The following is an 18,165-nucleotide window of genomic DNA, read 5'->3' as shown; positions in this document are numbered from 1 at the left end:
TATATATATATATATATATATATATATGAAATTATACATACAGTTTTGATGAATCATAATATTTCAATTTTGCTGTAAGATTCTGATGAACTGGAGGTGCTTTGGTTGCTGATTTATTTATATCTGTATATTGAAACATAAGCAAATATAACATAAATTGCTCATTATAGGCGTGGAAGAAATGCTGAGTAAAACATTATTCAAACCATTTATAGGATTTTGATGTTTTGTGCTCACTTAAAAATCAATGTATGAATTTTGTTCAAGTTGCATAATAAACCATGAGTGTTTAGCATGTTAAAAACTCATGAAAACGTATTCAGTTCACTTTCGGGCCTAAAAGCAGAAATTAGATAATTTCTTTTGTATCATATGGCCTATTATAATCTTAGATATACAGACAACTAGCATTCACTGTAAATTCCATGTTTTATAAACTTTATTTGTAGTATTGCTTAACTGAGAAGAACATGGAAACACAATGACAATATATACATATATACAAACAACAAATTAGCTGTGTGTTCATTGATACTATTATTTCAGATACACTAAGAAACATGATTTTCATCACACCTGTAATTTTAATTTTTTCCTACCTGAAAAAAATGTAGTAGCAATGAAACAGTAAGTTCCTCTATATTTAATATGTTGAAAGATTGAGAAACCTTTAAAAAAAACTTGTACATTCTTTATATGTCAGTACGACGTATGAAGTTTTTCTAAAACAACCATCTTCAGTTATTGATTTGGTTCAGTTGTATTTACAAACAAAACATGTCTATGCCATCTAGTGAGTTATAAAGCAAACAAACTTAGTAATTACATTAATAAGATGATCATATAATATCTGCCTTATGGTGCATATTTCCAAAATTACATATACAATGTTAACAGTTCATAATAAGATAGGTATCACTACTTCAATGATTTCTAGTAAAATTTTATAAGGATCTATGATGATAGACCATTATCAGATCTATGATTCTTAAACAAAAATTTTACATAGATATCAGTTCATTTGCCAATAAAGCATTGTATTCCAAAAATTATCATTTGCAAAACAAATTATTTTGCAACATGTAATATAAAAATTTGGTAATATCTCAGATCTATTATATTAAAATCATAGGCTTATTCATAGAGAAGCTGTATGCCAAATATTATGGCTCTACATTGAGCAATTTCGAAATGACAATGGAAGTACAACCATGATTTTTACAAACTTTAGGAGACCCTCGGGGCTTTTGAATTGTAATTATGTGCATAAACAATTCTCTTACTTTGAACCATTTAATACTCTATTAAAGTCAAAATATATATGGTATATTACAAATGGTACTTAATACCATTTCCAAAACAATTTTGGTTAGAGTCGACTTTCATATAAGGACATGGAGTCGTACCCTTAATGTGCATCCTGTGTTTTGGATTACTCAGTGGTTCACATGTCTTCAAAGTTAAACAATATCTCTGAAGTTATTCCTCAAATTCGTGTTTTTTATTGTTAAACTCGCTAATTCTGAAATGAACCTGAAGGACATGTCTTTCTAGAATCAAACAAATCAACTGCAGTTACTTTAAAGATTAAATCTCTTCAAAATTAAACTGGAAAGTATTCTGTTATGTTAGAAAATGCATTTTTAGTAATTTTGTTTGGTGAGGCAAGAAGTTGAATTTTCGAGTTTCATACTGGCAATCAAAGCTCACAAGCCGCACAATGAAACTTTTTTGTGTTCTGTATCACCTTTCTCATTTTTTCTTATCTAAATTGTAGGGGTTCTTCTGATTTCTTCAGCTTTAGTAACAGATGCAATCATTGGTAATGTGCAAGAAAAATCCATGAAGGTGCATGCAGCCAGTAATATGGAAGTTGTAAGTTATGTGAATTTTTTTAGCAGAGCATAGTATTATATACTGAGAAACTAATGTAATTGCTTTACTTTGGTCCATGTAAGTTATTCTTGTGTTTCACCTCATTAAATAATATAATGCATAAACATGAGGCACAACTACTAAAATAAAAAATTTTGTGGAAAAACTGTAACAAAAATTCTTGAAACTTAGTTTGTTTAACTTTTTCTCAGGTATATTTTTAATTGTTAATGCAATTAATTGCTTTTGTGACTTGTTTATTCAGAAATAAGATATTTTAATAGCAAGTGAACTTATTGGCTGTTAACTCGTTTCTTACAAAGAGAACAATTGAATTAACTTTTAATGTACTTTAGTTGGAGAAGTAATTGTGTCATTGCTTACTGTTCTGTGGGTGTTTTCAGGTTTTTTACTCATACACTATTGGCCTAGCTTACATCTTTATTATTTTGATAGTGCTGGGTCAGCTTGGTCCTGCTTTTTTATTTTGTGCACAGGTAAGCAAATGAAACAATTCATTTACTTAAACAGTTTTAAAATTGTAGTTGTTCTTGTTAAATGTAATTTATTAACTAGAGATATATCCAGAACATTTATATATGTGTGTGTGTGTGTATTTTTTGTACATGGTGAGGGTTATTCACAATCTATGGTAATAATATAATGATGAGTACCTAGGTTGTAAAGCCCCTTCTTCCAATATAGATGATGTTTTGTATCTTGGCTGTATACCATATCTTGGTTATGGCCTCTAGGGTTAAGCTAGCTAATATATGTCATTAGTAATTGGTTATGGACTCTAGGGTTAAGCTAGCTCATATATGTCATTAGTAAATTGGCTACTGACTAAAATTTTAGTTGTCAAAATGGGAAAGAAAAATCCAACTCTGCCATCTTTTCCTGTGGTAAAAATACTTTAGAACACATCTTTTATGTAGGTTGTGCATAAAAAAATACATTTTTTTTTGCATTGTATTATAATTTGGCAACAACTTCTGTACACAAACATCTAACATTTGAAGATTTTGTTGTTCGCTTTTTTTGAGATACTTTTGTCAAAAAAATCAGAAGTGTTTTGTTGTGATAAATGCTGATGAAAGCTTCATATGAATGTGTTGCTTGCTATGGCTGGTATAGGATGGTCCTGACCTCATTTGAAGATTTTGTTTCCATGAAATTCATTGTATGTGTGGTATGAAATATGTTTCATGGAGATTGATGATGACTGCAAATCTGATGTAGAACTGAAGTGGGATTTTGATAAGTTTCACACTTGCAAGCAGGATTTCACAAAAATTTGCCAGCTAGCATTGTATTGGCAAAAATCACCTTCTTTACACAATTAATGATTTGAGAAAAAAAATTTTTTAGTCAAAATCATTTTCCCATAAGTTTAATGGACATTTCCTACTTGGCAGATAAATCACTAATGTCAGCTAATACCACCATTGTTTGTTCCTCAAATACATAGTAATCCCACATTTATCTTCTGCAAATTGAATAAATTGATGGTGGGCAGAGCACATTGTGTAGCTTTGTGCTTAATTACAAATAATCATTGTTGGAAATAAAATTATTTTTCAAAACATGTGCAAAACCGAAACATGATATTTAATAATACTGATGTTCATAAGAAATAAATTAGAGAAATGTCAATGTTGTTAAAGATCCACACTTTGAGAAACTGCTACCCAAAAATGGGAAATTCATGATATTGTTAAACCTATACTAATACTACTGATAAATATATATTACTTTCATTGTCTTTATTATATTTAAATACACACTACTTTTAATTTTGGAAAGAATATCAATTAGAAAATTTACAAAATCATTAGGAATAGCTCAGTTGGGTTGTAATCCAAAGATTTAAAAGCTAATGTCTTTATTGCTAATAATGTATTTGATATTAAAATAAAAACAGCTGAACAAACTTTTCAAATATTGTAATAAAAAATATATAGTTGTAATTATATTTAGAAAAAAAAGTTATGAAATTCATACCTAAATTTCGTATTTTAGCTTTCGTAAACAAGATTCCTCTTTTCACTTTTCTCTAAGCCTTTACTTATACAGTCATAGAACTTGCATCTTAGCTTATTTTAAATATAAACAGTACAAAAACATCTTTCTTGTAAGTATTATAACTTCCAAACAATGAAAAAATCAATTTTGTAACAAATATTTTGTCCCAAGCAATACTATTTCTTGATATGTGCTTACTTATACAACATTAAATAATACAGTTATTAGTTTCTGGAAAAAATAGGTGGAAGGACCTGGACTGCTCTCCTAAATCATCTGTACCTGCTTGTATAACATTAATTAATACAGTTGTTAATTTCTGAAAAAGATTATGGGAGGTTGCCCCCCTTTGATCCCCCCCCCCCCTAGATTCCCACCTGCTTATACAACATTAAAGAATACCACTATTACTTTCTAGAACAAAAATGGATGGGGATCTCCCCCACAAATGCACCTGCTTATACAACATTAAAGAATATATTTATGTAATTAGAAATTAGAAACATTACACAGTGTAAAACAAAAAACAGTAAATTTACACTTTATTTAATACTTAAGTAGTTAAGTAGCCAGAGTGTTGGCAATGGGTGCTACTAGGCAGTTGTTTTCTCTTAGTCAGCAGTTCAAAATTAGTGACAGTGGCAGGTAATCTTAGTAGCTTTGAAAAACAAAGACAAGACAAGCAAATTTAGTGACAACAGGAATCAAATCCGATACTCTCACGCCACGAAGCATCCCCCCCCCCCAACCATCCATTATGTAGCTTTGTGCTTATTTATTTGGATAATTGGAATAATCAAAACCCTAATTTAGATTAGTCAATTATTTTTGTGATAATTCAATTAATCAGTTATTGGAATAATCAAAAATGGTAATAATTAGAAACACTAATTTTGATTAGTTGGTTATTTTTGTTCCATTAATTGATCAAATGTAACTTTGGTTAATCAGTTAGTTTATGGAACACTAATCGATGTAATCACTATTCATACATAATTGAACAAATCATCCAGCTCTAGTCATTCATGCTCCAAAATGAGTAGTTTTTGATAGTTTTAACAGATATTACTTGCACTTGATGTTTCATTACTTGTTAAAATCATGTGTCCATGGCTGTTGTGCTTGATACAACCTCTTTAACAAGTTTTATATTTTCAGAGTAGTGTAGAAAGCTAAAATGCTGTATGGAAAAACAATTCCAGCACCAATGGTTAATCTGTGTGTAGACAATAATGGTCACGATCTTTCATGTTATTGTTGTCGTCAGCCAGCGCTAAATGACCAGTTTCACTATTTCTGTGATGTTTGTCAAATAACAGTAACTTGTTATAATAGTAACAAACAACAAATCTTGAAATATGCATAAGAAGATAACACAAAAAATTGGCTAAGAGGAAGTTTAGTTGTAACCAGTGAAAACTATTCTACAAAACAGAGTGGAAATAAATCCAGCTGCAGAAAAGTTTCTGCTGGTTCTTGCTCATCTAGTACAGTGACTAATGCTTCTGTGTTATTTTCTGCTTTTTACCTACTAACAGCCTTACTTTTTGAAAAACTTTGCTCTACTGAAGTTCCTAATTTTCCTGAGGGGTCTGTTGGAAGGCCTGTTTAACTTAATATTTATAATATTATAGTGAAATGACTCTAGAATATAGAATTAATTTATAAATTTATAATGTTTGATGACAAGGAACCCCCTTTTTAGAAATTAAGGTTTGGAGATTGGCTTGTATGGGTAGTGAAAGTAACTTTATTACAAATGTAGAATATTTCAACAAGTTTATGTCATCATCGGGTACAAGTAGTTTACGTAGGCCTCTTATACCTGATAGGCCTATGTAAACTACATGTACCTGACGATGAAATAAACTTATTGAAACATTGTACATTTGTAATCAAGTTTCTTTCATTACCCATCCAAGCTGTCTCCAAACTTTAAATTTATAATGTATTTCATTCATACTTTTTACATTACTTAGTGAAAATTAACTTTGAAATCCAAATTTTGTGAGGTAGAACTTTGTACCCGTAAAAAAAATCTCGGAATAAAATAAATTGTCACCATTTTACCATATCTCAAACATAAAAGTATGAAAATAGTACAGGATCCCAGGTGTGGGATATTCAGAATTATTATGGTACTTGTATTTATTTCCTATTAATTTTCTTTCTTTCTGGCTCTTACCTTTCTTTTAGTCTCAAGAACATAATGTGCTTCTTTTAAAACAAGAGCGCTTGAAAATATAACTGTTCCAAGCTGTCCAAAAATCATTATCTTGAGTGATTCGTTCAGTACTTATGTTGAGGTGTCCAAACAATGAACTTGTTAAATGTTTTTACAAACTAGATGTAGTTGACCTAATATTTGCTATCTTTCAGTTTTAACTGAATAATGAAATCATGAAATCACGTAAATATTTTTCCAAACTATATGTAGTTGACATAGCTAATGATATGTATGTATATTTTTCAGTTTTGTGTATTTTCAACTGTTTACAAAAGAAACTTTTAACTGACAGAGTAGCCCGTAAGGGTGTCATTCCCTCTGCTTTTGGCATGCACTTAAATTCACTAATACCATCAGATACTATTAATAAATCTGAAGAGGGTCCATTCTTTATTTACACAAATAGGTCACATTCCTTTAGCAGATCTCTTCTTATGTTATTTTTCCCATACTTGATTGTAGTTGTAGAGAAAAAAAACTGTGTAAAATCCTTTAGAAATCCTTCTACAATTACACCAGACTCCATTGCACTAGAGGGGAACTCGTTCCAGTTTCCATAACAAACATGCTCATTCTCTTCTTTCCTTGCTGCTGCCACACACACACACACACACACACAACAAAAGTTATTTTTTATGTCTATGAACAAGAATTTTTTCTTCTTTGACAATAATAACTGCTATTCAAGAGCTTGCAGTGTACCTACATCCATAACCTTTCCTACTCCATCCTTCATTAAGAACTATAGCAATATGTGGAACACCAACCATGTCCATGTCACCAGCTTCTATAGAAACACGTCTCTTCACAACCTGCTATCATAAGTAGTTTGTAGAGAAGTCCTTCCCATCCATAATATAAAAAAAATAATAATAATTTCAGTGTATGTAATATGTTTATAACAAAAATTATTATATCAGAAATTAACAGCTTGAAAGAGTGGTATATATGTTAAAACATTTGTTGTAATTTACAAGGGTGAAAATAATAGCTCACATTTTGAAACCAACATTATCAGAACAGCATGAAAATTACACTATTTGGATTATAGATAAATAAAAATCTATAAATATCATAATTTTTGTTTGTATGAAAACATAAACTTTTACTGCTAAATACTTTATAAAACACTAATGAAACATATACACACTATTATATACTGTACTCCCCCTGTATTGTCTTCCTCTTCAAAGTTCCCCAACCATCTCACTTAGCTGTTATTACCAGTTCTACCCTTTCCTATCCAAACTCCACATTCCTCTCCACTTTGCAACTACCAGTGTGTTACTCTCTAGTGCTTATGCTATTCATTCTTCCCATCAAACAACTTATCCACCTTTTCTCAGCATTCCTCCAGGTACATCTTTTGGTTCTTCTAAAGAAACCAACTGAAATTACACTGTCCCACCCGTAATTAGTTCCCCCAACTAAAAAAATTCATTATTCTTGTGCCTCTTCTATCTGCTACCCATTCTTCCCAAATTCTTTCACCTTCCACTTCTCTATCTTTGAAACTATCCAGAGGCAATGCTACCATAACTACTGCATGTTATAAACAACTGTGTCCCCTCTTCTGCTGTTTAGCTTTCTTCATCAAAACTTCTTATTCCATCTTCTATTAGCATCACCTCTTATAATGATCTTCAACCTAAATCTTATGTTGCATCATACCATTTTACTACTTTCTAAAGAAGACAGCAAATCAACTCTTCCTACCCTTGAACTCGTTCGTTACTTCACCATTCCAGTGACATTTTCAACCCAGTATTTGACAATAATCGATCTATAACACTGTACATCCATTAACTGTTGCAGAAAATAACTTTTTCAGAAACTTAGAAAACATACTAAGAAATGCACCAGATACTATCAACATGCTGACTTGCCTCTGTAACATATATAATGTTATGTCTCTGGTCGTTTGTTAATTACTCGTAAAAATTCTTTCGGAAGAACTTCAGCAATACAAGTTCTTTCTTAAATAAAACTAGTTTATTCTTTCTCAATACAACTTTGCAATACACTTAATTTCCACAGTCACTTTAACTTAAACACACGCTATAATTCACAATGATTTACACATTGACTCGATTATCTGTCTCTATCTCCCTGTCTGCTATTCAATTCTCTGTGCTGTTACTTCTCGCCGATCTTATATATACAAAATAGAGGGCGTCTGGCAAACACTCGAGCCTTCGGGAACGTTCAAGATACTCATTACGGGTTACCAGCGTCACGTGACTTCTGCTGTCATAACAATAATATTAACATATCTATAATACATTGTAAATCTTTTAACTACTGCAGAAAACAACTTTTTCATAAACATAAAAAGGTTACGAAGAAATGCACCAGATACTATCAACACGCTGAATTGATACTTTGTAATATAAATAATAGAAACATATCTTCTCTCCCACACTCAAAACATCTGTCACAATAGGAGCTCATGACCAAAACGTCTGCAACAAACAGCACCAGATTCTCAAAAATACCTTCTGAGAACTCATGAATATTACTAAGAACTTGTTTGAAAATTCTGTTAATATTGTAACTAATGAAAGTTGTTACCATGGTCACCTCTCCAACCCTTCACTGGAAGAAGAAAAACTTCATAAATTGATACAGAGATCTGATTCATTCCTTCTTAAAAATAATAATAAATAAACAGTTTCTTAGAAATATAACCAATTCAAAAACTGTGACTTATTTTAACACTATTTTTGATCATCATCCTTTCTCTTTTTTTATGATGATTTTACCACTGTACCAGGTACTCTACCTGAAACTACCAGTTCCCCATTTTTTTATCATGAAAATCCAAAACAAACGTTTTAAAACACTTTATCTTTTATTGGACATGAGCCCTTTCATAAGTTCTGTAAATAATAATCAACTCTCTCCCAATGTTTCCAATGTAATTAATCTTTCAAATGGCAAGCTCAGTCTCCTTAGTAAAGGTCTTAGCTTCTGTTTGACCAATAGCTTTGTTAATGAATTCTTTCTGACAGCTCAGACTGTCTCCTGGTGGGACAGCTGTATGTTTACAGACTTACAATGCTAAAATCAGGTTCAATTTCCTGCAGTGGACACAGCAGATAACCAGATGTGGCTTTGCTCTAAAGCAAACAAACATTCAACAGATTTCACCCTGCTGACAACTAACATACTCTGATTTTCAAAGAAAGGTCCTCTTGGATACCTCCACTAAACAGAGGACCACATTTAGAGAACTATATTAAAGCTGTAGAAAATGACATAAAACAAACCTTAAAATCTTTCACGCAATGTCATAATAATCTGAACCAAAAAGAAAGGACCTTGACTCTAACAACAGGATTGTAATAAAGACAATGGACAAAGTTGAAGCTATTGTTATACTTATCAAAGAAGATTGTTATTGAAGTCAACTTTCAACTTGAGGACACTAATTTCTACAAGAAACTCACACGGGAACTTACAGCTTGTTTTACTAAAACCATCAGTTATAAACTTAAAGAACTCTTCTAAAACAAGAAAACTGACAAAGAAACCTACCGGTACTTGACATGCAAGTAGTTTTTTCCAGGTAGATTTTATCTCTTACCAAAAATACACAAACTTAATAATCCTGCCCATGCAATAATTTCTAATATAAACAAAGCTATTGAAAAGCTTTCTGCTTTTGTTGACCACCAAAGATATTTCATGTGCTCTCCATTCTTACATAAGGGACAGGACTCATTTTATTAATATAATTGAAGAAATCATTTACAATGTACATTTATTTCTTAACAGCCTTCTTTGTATGATGGATGTTTTTTCCATATATACTGATATTTTATACAGTTTAGGGGTTGATATTCTAAAAGCTGCCCTAAACCTTTTCAACCCAAATCTCAAAATGTAACCAATCTTACCAGTCTTGTTTTATCTCCTTTCTTAGCAACTTTGAGTTTAACAACAAACATTATTTTCAGATAAATAGAACCATAAAGGGTACCAAGATGAAACCTAACTTTATCAACATATTTATGGGCCATATTGAAAGACAACAACTCTTACAACAAAGCCCTGTGAAACCTTACACTTGGAAATTCTACATAGATCACATTTTTTATTTGGACAACCAATTCCGATATGGTACTTACCTCACAAGATTAGCTATTCTCGTTCAGTGCAGCCCCCTATATGCAAACTTTATGCATGCCATAAGACTTGCACTCACTCCCACCCCCTTTGTTGGAATTATCATATTCCAACATGTCTCATGCAAATCATCATGCGTCATCTCTTAACCAACGACATGCTCACATGATACATGTAATTCCATCTATACTCCTCTACGAAGCTTCACTTCTCATTTGGCAGTGTTTGAGTTCCAATGTCTTCTTTTTTGTTTTATCGTGCTTCTTTGTCACGAGGAGAAAAAATTTGTTCGACAAAAGTTTTTTTTTTTAGATTAACTTTTAATTTCTTCTCTAACAACCAGTTCATTTTGTTGCTATAAATATTTTTGCAACACTCAACCATTTGTGTATATATTTTTGTGAGTTATGAATTCTAAAGTTCATGTAACCACTTCAGGAGTCACACCACTGAATAGTGGTGTTTTTCAGGCCTCGGGTGCAGGCGACTCGATGGTAGATCTTTCTGCTTTCATACATCAGAAGATTGAATGCTACATGGGTCAAACTTGTTCCCCTGACATCGCCCAGGCTCCTTCTGAATCAGCAGACATTCTTGAAAATGACGAGGATTTTGACCATCTTTTCTTGCCTCCAGAGTTTGCTGTTCTTTCCCACTTGCAACCTGAGGATTCGTCTAGACCTAATTCAGTTTTCACTAATTTTGTGTCTCAGGTTTGTGATGTTTTTTCCCTTTCCCCCATCTCTTATTCACCTCGCTCTTCTCTGTTACATGAACTATTGTCAACTATTTTTGGTATTTCCTCCCTCCCCAGGTATTCAGGTACATGCTGATCAATTTGTCTCAATTAAGTGAGGGGATCAGCATGCCCCTTCTTGGGTTCATTGTTACCTTTTGGGCTGGGCTCCCGAATCTAATGTTAGTGTTACCTATGCCCAATATTCATGTCTTTGTCTTGCCCTAACCAACTTTCTACAGTATCTTTCTTCCATACATCTCCTCTTGGAGGCTCTTTACAGAAATCCTGATGGGTTTTCTGCCGATACCCTGCACCTTCTCTCCTCCATATTAGCCCACATTTTGTCCTCGGCTCAGTGTTACATACGTGTTTTTTGTTGTTGTTGGAACCTTATTGGTAGGGATGCTGTATTGGCTCAGGTCAATTTACCCTCAACATATGCTCCTTTTCTTTGGTACAATCCCAGAAACCATCAAGCCTCGGGTTACACCAGCCCATCAGCATTCCACCTTCACATCCTCCGTTACCAATTTCTCTCAGTCAGAGTCTCATATGCCACCTATTCCCATTTCCTGTCCTTCATCCTCCCAACCCTTGCCTGTTCTTTCTAATTGAGGTACTTTTTTTGTCAATATCCTTGGTGATGTAACAACTGTTGCCAGCAGTACTGGTGACTACCCTGTGGGTTCCGGGCTGGTGGGAGCTTGACTGTTGAAGTTTCTTCCTCGCTAGCATCCCTTTGTTGATGATCAATGGATGATAAGGGTTCTCTCAGAAGGTTTCATTGTCCAGTTGCTTTCACCTCCTCCTGTTTCTCCTTCCTCCATGGGTTGCCAGTGTCTGTCCGAGGCAGTTCATGATTTGATTTTGCAGCAAGCTATCGCATTGGTCCACCAACCTTCCAGGGTTTTTTTTTCCCGTCTTTTCATGGTCCCCAAGAAACTAGGGGATTGGCGGCTGATTATCAGTTTATCTCACCTCAACTGCTTCATTGTATTCCCGAGGCTTTTCTCACCCTGAAATGATCACTTTCACCAGGATTGTGGATGTCTCTAATGCTTACCTCCACATCCTGATAGCCCAGCAGTCTCGACCTTATCTTCAATTTGACCATCTCGGGATGCATTACCAATTTTGGGCCCTTCCCTTCAGACTCGCATTGGCACCTTATGTGTTTTATTGCATAGTCTGGACATTTACTCATCATCTTCATGCTCTGGGAATGCAATTTCATTATTACATGGACAACTGGCTTATTTCAAACAGGAATTGACCAATCATACCCACCAACTCTTTCTGTTGCGGATCAGGTGGACTGGTTGATCAAATTGGAGAAGTCATTCCTTCGACCCACTCAATATCTTGTACATCTGTTTTTTTTACACCAGTCTCAGTCGATCTTTGCCTTCTCTTTTATGTCTTCGATCCATGGAATTTTTAGTTCACCATGCCCTCTTGGCTTGGTCACTTACTGCTCATGAGGTTCTATCACTTTTGGGGATGTGGTCCTCCATGACTACACTTGTCCATCTTGGTCGTGCCTACATAAGATCCCTGCAATGGGTGCTTCACGAATGATGGAACCTTGCCCGGTATTCTCTTTCCTTCCCCATCTCCCTGAGAGATGATCTGCACTGGTGGCTGGACAAAGCTCATACGTCAGTTGGCATGCCACTTCCTCCCCCACGTCCAGATCTACATTTGTTCATGGATGCATCCCTTCAAGGTCTTGCTATCAATGTTCTCAAACTTCTAACAGTACGTCGGGATTTACATCACTTACTTCTTCTCCCTGTCATTGTCTGGTGATGGTTTATTCTGACAACTCTACAATGGTGACTCACAACCACCACTAAGGGGGCACCCAGTCCAGAGACTACTGTTTTCAGGTGTTGGAGCTCTTATACTGAGTCCTTGCACATAACATTCATCTTATCGCATGTCATGTGCTGGGTGCTTTCAATCTCATCATACATCGTCTTTCATGACCAGGCTAGATCTATCTAACAGATTGGGCATTAGATTCTCTCTTTTTCAGAGATCTTTGCCACTGCGGGGGGTTCTCCCCAATTGCATGATTTTGCTATGGGCTTCAATACCAAGTTGCCCCTCTTTTGGTCACATGTACCACATCCTCAGGCTTTGGTGGTTGATGCTCTGGTCCACTCCTTGCCGAGTCCTCCTGGTTGCACTTTTTTGGCCAGCACAACCTTGGTTTCCCAGGTTACAATGTCTGCTCCACCTGTACCTCTTCCATTATCTCCTTCCCCTCTTTGTCAACCTTAGCCCCATGTTCTTCATCCCAATCTCCCCATCGTCTGTCTTCACACCTGGTTTTTGTCTGGTCTTAGGAGAGACAATCTAGTTTCACATGTCAAGTCACCTCCTTGTTAGCTTGTTCCTTACAGACTTTTTCCATGAAAGTATACCAGTGTAAGTGGAAAGTCTTCCACTGTTGGTCTGCTAACAGGGGATTTCCTGTTGACAAGCCTTCTGTAGGCTTGGAATTTCTTACCTGACTTTTCAACTGTGGGTTGTGGGTCAACTTGCTTTCTGGATATTGGGCAGCCTTATCCCATACCTTCAATTTTTCCCGATACTGTAAGATTTTTATTTCTGCTGTTCTTACGGAGCTCATGCTTTCCTTCAGGATTCAGAGGCTACTAAGGCATCCTGTCCTTCTGGATTGGGACATTAATGTGGTCCTCCATGCCCTTACTTTACCTCTGTTTGAACCACTTTCCTCATGCTCCTTGTTTCATCTGTCTCTTAAAACTTATTCCCTTCTTCTCTTGGCCTGTGGTCATTGATGGTATGATTTGTTTGCCATTACCATTTCATGTACCCTATATCACCCAACCTATCTTCTCCTTTATTCCGATCGTTTCTTTCTCCCAAAGACTTCAGCAGCTTAAGAGGGTTGTTCATCCTTTTCTCCTATTTTCCTTCATTCTATGTCCCAACATTACCCTGGACTGGATCCAGATAGGTTTCTGTGTCCAGTCAGGGCCCTTGTTGTTATTATTACTTTTCAGAGCACACACAACTATCTTTAAATCCCCTGGTAATCCTCCTCGCTTCGTGATCCTTCCCCTTCTAACCTGGTGAATTGGGTCCACCTTTTGGTTCGTTTGGCATCCTCTTCCCTGCCTTCTTTCTCCTGTACACTGTTCCATGTTTTCTTCCATCAGATCAGGCATCTCGTCTTCTTCATCTGATGGAGAAGATTCTACAATCCAGTATGTGGACCACTCCCAGGACATTTATCTTCCACTATCTTCATCATATGCTTTCTTCTGCATTGGGGTTTCGTCTACCACTTGTGGCCATTCTCCAGACTTTGATGCAACTTTAACTGGTAAGTTTCTTCATTTTCCTTTTTCGTCAGGGGCTTTTTCTCTTCCTTTTTATCATGGATCCCACTCTGTATTCTTTAACTCTAAATCCGCACTGTCAGCCATGTTGACTCGTGCTCTCTTATCCATGGCTTTGCACACTCACCATAGAGATGGGGTATTCCATATGGACTACATGGGTAAAGTAGAAGGGGATTGCTGCCCATCCCTGTCATGCCTCAAGTAAATAACCAGGTATGGTCTGCTTTTCAAAATAGAGTTTCATGGTCACCCACTGCATTGTCACCCTCCTTTCCTTAATTGGGGTATGGGAGTCCTTACCACTTCCAGTTCCAAGCTGCTGGGATGGTTGACCAAAGAGGCACTCTCCTGAATGAGTTCCACATGTAAAAATTTCAAATAATTTACTTGAGAGCAGCGTGGTGGTGTTCTGCTGGTGTAGATGCAACGTGGCCTCTGGGGGAGTTGAGCCGTAAACTTGCTGGTTGACATGGCCTCCTACTTCCATTTACACAACCACAGGATTTGAGCTGTCACCTTTTCAGATGATGTGGCCTCCTACTAATGTTTATGTAAGCACTGGAGTCGAGCCATCACCATCACAGATGACGTGGCCTCCTACTAACGTTTATGTAAGCACTGGAGTCGAGCCATCACCATCACAGATGATGTGGTCTCCTACTAACATTTCCACAACCACTGGAGTTGAGACGTCACCTTCTGGTTGACATGGCCTCCTAATACCTATTATACAATCACTGGAGTTGATTCATTGCCCTCCTGGTTGATGTGGCCTCCTGATGCTATTTACACAAACACTGGAGTTGAACCATCACCTTAATGGATGATGTGGCCTCCTGATACATTTTACATACATACTGGAGTTGAGCCGTCACAATTGCAGTTCACCCCTTTGATTGGGAGACCTCATCCTACCTTCTCGTGGAAGTTGGTTCCCAATGTTGAGGTTTTGGATTAGAGTGAATCAATCAACATAAGTCCTCCCACAAGTACAGGTTGTCTATTTTCCTCCCTAAATTGCTCTGTCTTTGTCTTTAGTCACAGTGGTAGTATGTGGGATTGTTCCAGTACTTGTTCTTGACTATCCTTCATTCTCATCTTATGGGGATGGTATTGCCTTTGGATGGTGCTGGCCTATGCCACAGTTGAGGGAGTTGATTATATGTGATCAACATCCTTTTTATACCAGATGTCTATTCCCAGTTTGATAAAACAGGGAGAATCCTTGAGGCATACCCACAAATCTGTACCAATCTTAATCCCTGATTCTTGGGTTTGAGGTGAAAATAGTATGATCCTCATCCTACCCCCATGTAAATAGGTTTTGGATGTAGTTGACTAACCGAGTACGGTTTGACACACACTAGCCACTCTACACCTCACAATTTCTGCCCTTATCCATGACACTCACTACACAGGGTAAAAAGTATACCTGGGTCAGAAGTGGCAAGGGTCTCCTCTTCAGATCTTTGGATTTATATCTCCCATGGTCAGGGGTATCCTTTGGATGCTTGCAGGGGTACTTCTTTCTTCCCTGACACTGGTCACTCCTTCTTTTTAATGTGGGATTATAGCTAATCTTGTGAGAGGAGGTAAGTACGGTATCGGAAGTTATAATTTTCCTATACCGAAAATGTATTTCTGATAGGTTCTTACCTCTGCTTACACTTCCCACCGTTCCTCCTCACTTTTCCAGTGCTCATGCCTTCTGCCAAACATTGAAGTGAAGCTTCGGTAGAGGAGTATAGAGAGAGTCACATGCATCCCGTGAGCATGTAATGCTACTATTGGTTCAGAGATGATGCATGATGATTTGCATGAGAGACATGATGGAATATGATGATTCAAACAGCGTAATGCCATTCCTTTTGTTATTATCTACCAATTCAAACTTAGAAATGGTTTGTGTATTCTGAAAAAACATTTTCATTTATTATGACATTTTTTCCTTAAGTTCCTGTTGTTTCCTTCCAGAAGAGTTGAAATCTTAGATATTTTTGTTCATGTAAAAGTGAATTACAACCCACCACAGAATGGTTTTATTCATGTAACAAAGCTTGTTGTCTAACTTGCAAGTTCATATCTAACAAGTGTTTTTTTTTCTTCTCCCTAATATGACAAAAAAAACTTTCAAGTTACTAAATAAATTTCTTGAAAAACACACAACACCTTTTACTACATACAGTGTGAAAATGCAATCATCATAATGTAGGACAGACCCAAATGACTCTTAGAGAGCATTTCAACAATCATCTTTTTTTTTAACGTCAATAAAGACATCCAACTGCCCAACACTTCAACAAATCTGGTCATTCTGTTAATAATGTGATTCTCGTGGATATTGACACTGATTTCAAAACTATAGTTGATAGAGAAATAAAAGACTTTATATACCATTCAACCTTCTGGATTAAACCTACATCTTGGAATCACTGATCTTCAAGCATTAATTAGTTCTAACAAATTAAGTAGATGTGCAGTTTAACTAATTTTTTTATGAGGCCAATTGCATACCCAGCTCTGCACCTGGTTAAAGTCTACAAGTAAAAGTGAACTCCAGTCCGTAATGGGCTTTCTTTTTAAAGCTCTTGTAAAACACTTTAAATTTCTTATTTTAAATATTTGCAGATTATTTTAAGGAGACTCCACACCTCCATCTTTTTTCTCTTAAAAATGCAGAAAACATGCACAAATTGACTAAAAATGAACACAATCTCTGCAAGGATTTTCAGTAGCATTCATTCTCCAAGAAAATTGTTGTAAGACAGGAAGTGAGGAGGTGTAGAAGTTGAGTCAAGAAACTTGGCAGAAGTGGTAAAAAGTTGCATCACTTTTTGTTCAAAGCAGCCTATTTCACGGTAGCAATGTGGTTAAAGTTTCTACAGTCTGAATTTGGTGTACTTAATGCATTAAATTTAATAAAATCTTAAATTTTGCTGATCTTCATACAACCATGTGTACATGTTTTTGTAATATCTTTTCTAAGTTTAGGTGTTTCATGCACATCATATAATTTTGTGATCTTTTTCTTTTTAGCATCCTATGGAAACCTATGGTTATGGCTTTATGTTTTCTCTGGCCGGGTTTTGTGGAGTTCAGCTCGTCCTAGCCCTTATTAGAACTTTTGGTGCCTTTGTTGCTGTGACAGTCACAACTTGTCGGAAAGCTGTCACCATTATTCTTTCATTTATCATCTTTTCAAAACCATTTGACTACCAGTAAGTCAATTAATTTTTTGGTGGAATAAAAACATTTTCAGAATTTAATCACTTCACAGAAATTATATTGACAAGAATAAATAAAAAAAATAATTATCTAGCAGATAATAGTAGAACATATATAGATAGAGAGATTCACAAATAAATCATAGAACACCTGCTGAATATGATTAATTTCTTGATTAAGATTCAATTGTAATATTTTGCTAGAAAAATTAAAATGACTAAATGTGAGAAGAGAAACAATATTGTTAGTATTGTGTGGGGTACATTATGAGAATAGAACTAATAATAAAAGAATGCTCGTGGAGCAGTTAGTGAAGACAACATGAAATTGAAGAGAAAGCACAAGTGTGTTGAAATTAATTTCTCTAATATCAAGATTCAGACAGTGTGTTCCATTTACTATGGTTTTTTTCACTAATAGAACTAATGTTAGTGTGGGGACAAGTTATATGAATGAAAATAATGTACGCAGGTTATGAATTAAGGAAGAATATTTTCAGTTTAATGTTTGTAGTAAACTGTGGCGGAGTAATGATAATACTGTTAGTATCTTGATAAAAGAGTTAGCAC

The 18,165-nt window shown here is 35.4% G+C and overlaps 1 protein-coding gene and 1 long non-coding RNA gene across 8 annotated transcripts in view; one reads left to right on the top strand and one right to left on the bottom strand.

Moving 5' to 3' along the window:
* LOC106461874 (adenosine 3'-phospho 5'-phosphosulfate transporter 2-like) overlaps nt 1–18,165 on the top strand; it is a 52,922-nt gene that overhangs the window by 32,361 nt on the left and 2,396 nt on the right. For all 7 annotated transcript variants that reach the window (XM_013921738.2, XM_022388954.1, XM_022388953.1 and 4 more), the window contains exons 5-7: nt 1,778–1,875; nt 2,280–2,372; nt 17,408–17,589. In XM_013921738.2, the coding sequence (XP_013777192.1) occupies nt 1,778–1,875; nt 2,280–2,372; nt 17,408–17,589 (373 nt within the window). The remainder of the gene's footprint in view (nt 1–1,777; nt 1,876–2,279; nt 2,373–17,407; nt 17,590–18,165) is intronic.
* LOC111086373 overlaps nt 427–18,165 on the bottom strand; it is a 20,207-nt gene continuing 2,468 nt past the window's right edge. Inside the window, exons 2-3 of the long non-coding RNA XR_002611095.1 lie at nt 11,333–11,340; nt 427–437 (exon numbers count right to left, since the gene is read on the bottom strand). This is a non-coding gene — a long non-coding RNA (uncharacterized LOC111086373). The remainder of the gene's footprint in view (nt 438–11,332; nt 11,341–18,165) is intronic.

The sequence above is a fragment of the Limulus polyphemus genome, unplaced genomic scaffold (assembly GCF_000517525.1).
Source record: "Limulus polyphemus unplaced genomic scaffold, Limulus_polyphemus-2.1.2 Scaffold1050, whole genome shotgun sequence".
In the NCBI taxonomy this organism is placed as follows: Eukaryota; Metazoa; Arthropoda; class Merostomata; order Xiphosura; family Limulidae; genus Limulus; species Limulus polyphemus.
This window is presented reverse-complemented; position numbering and strand designations above follow the sequence as displayed.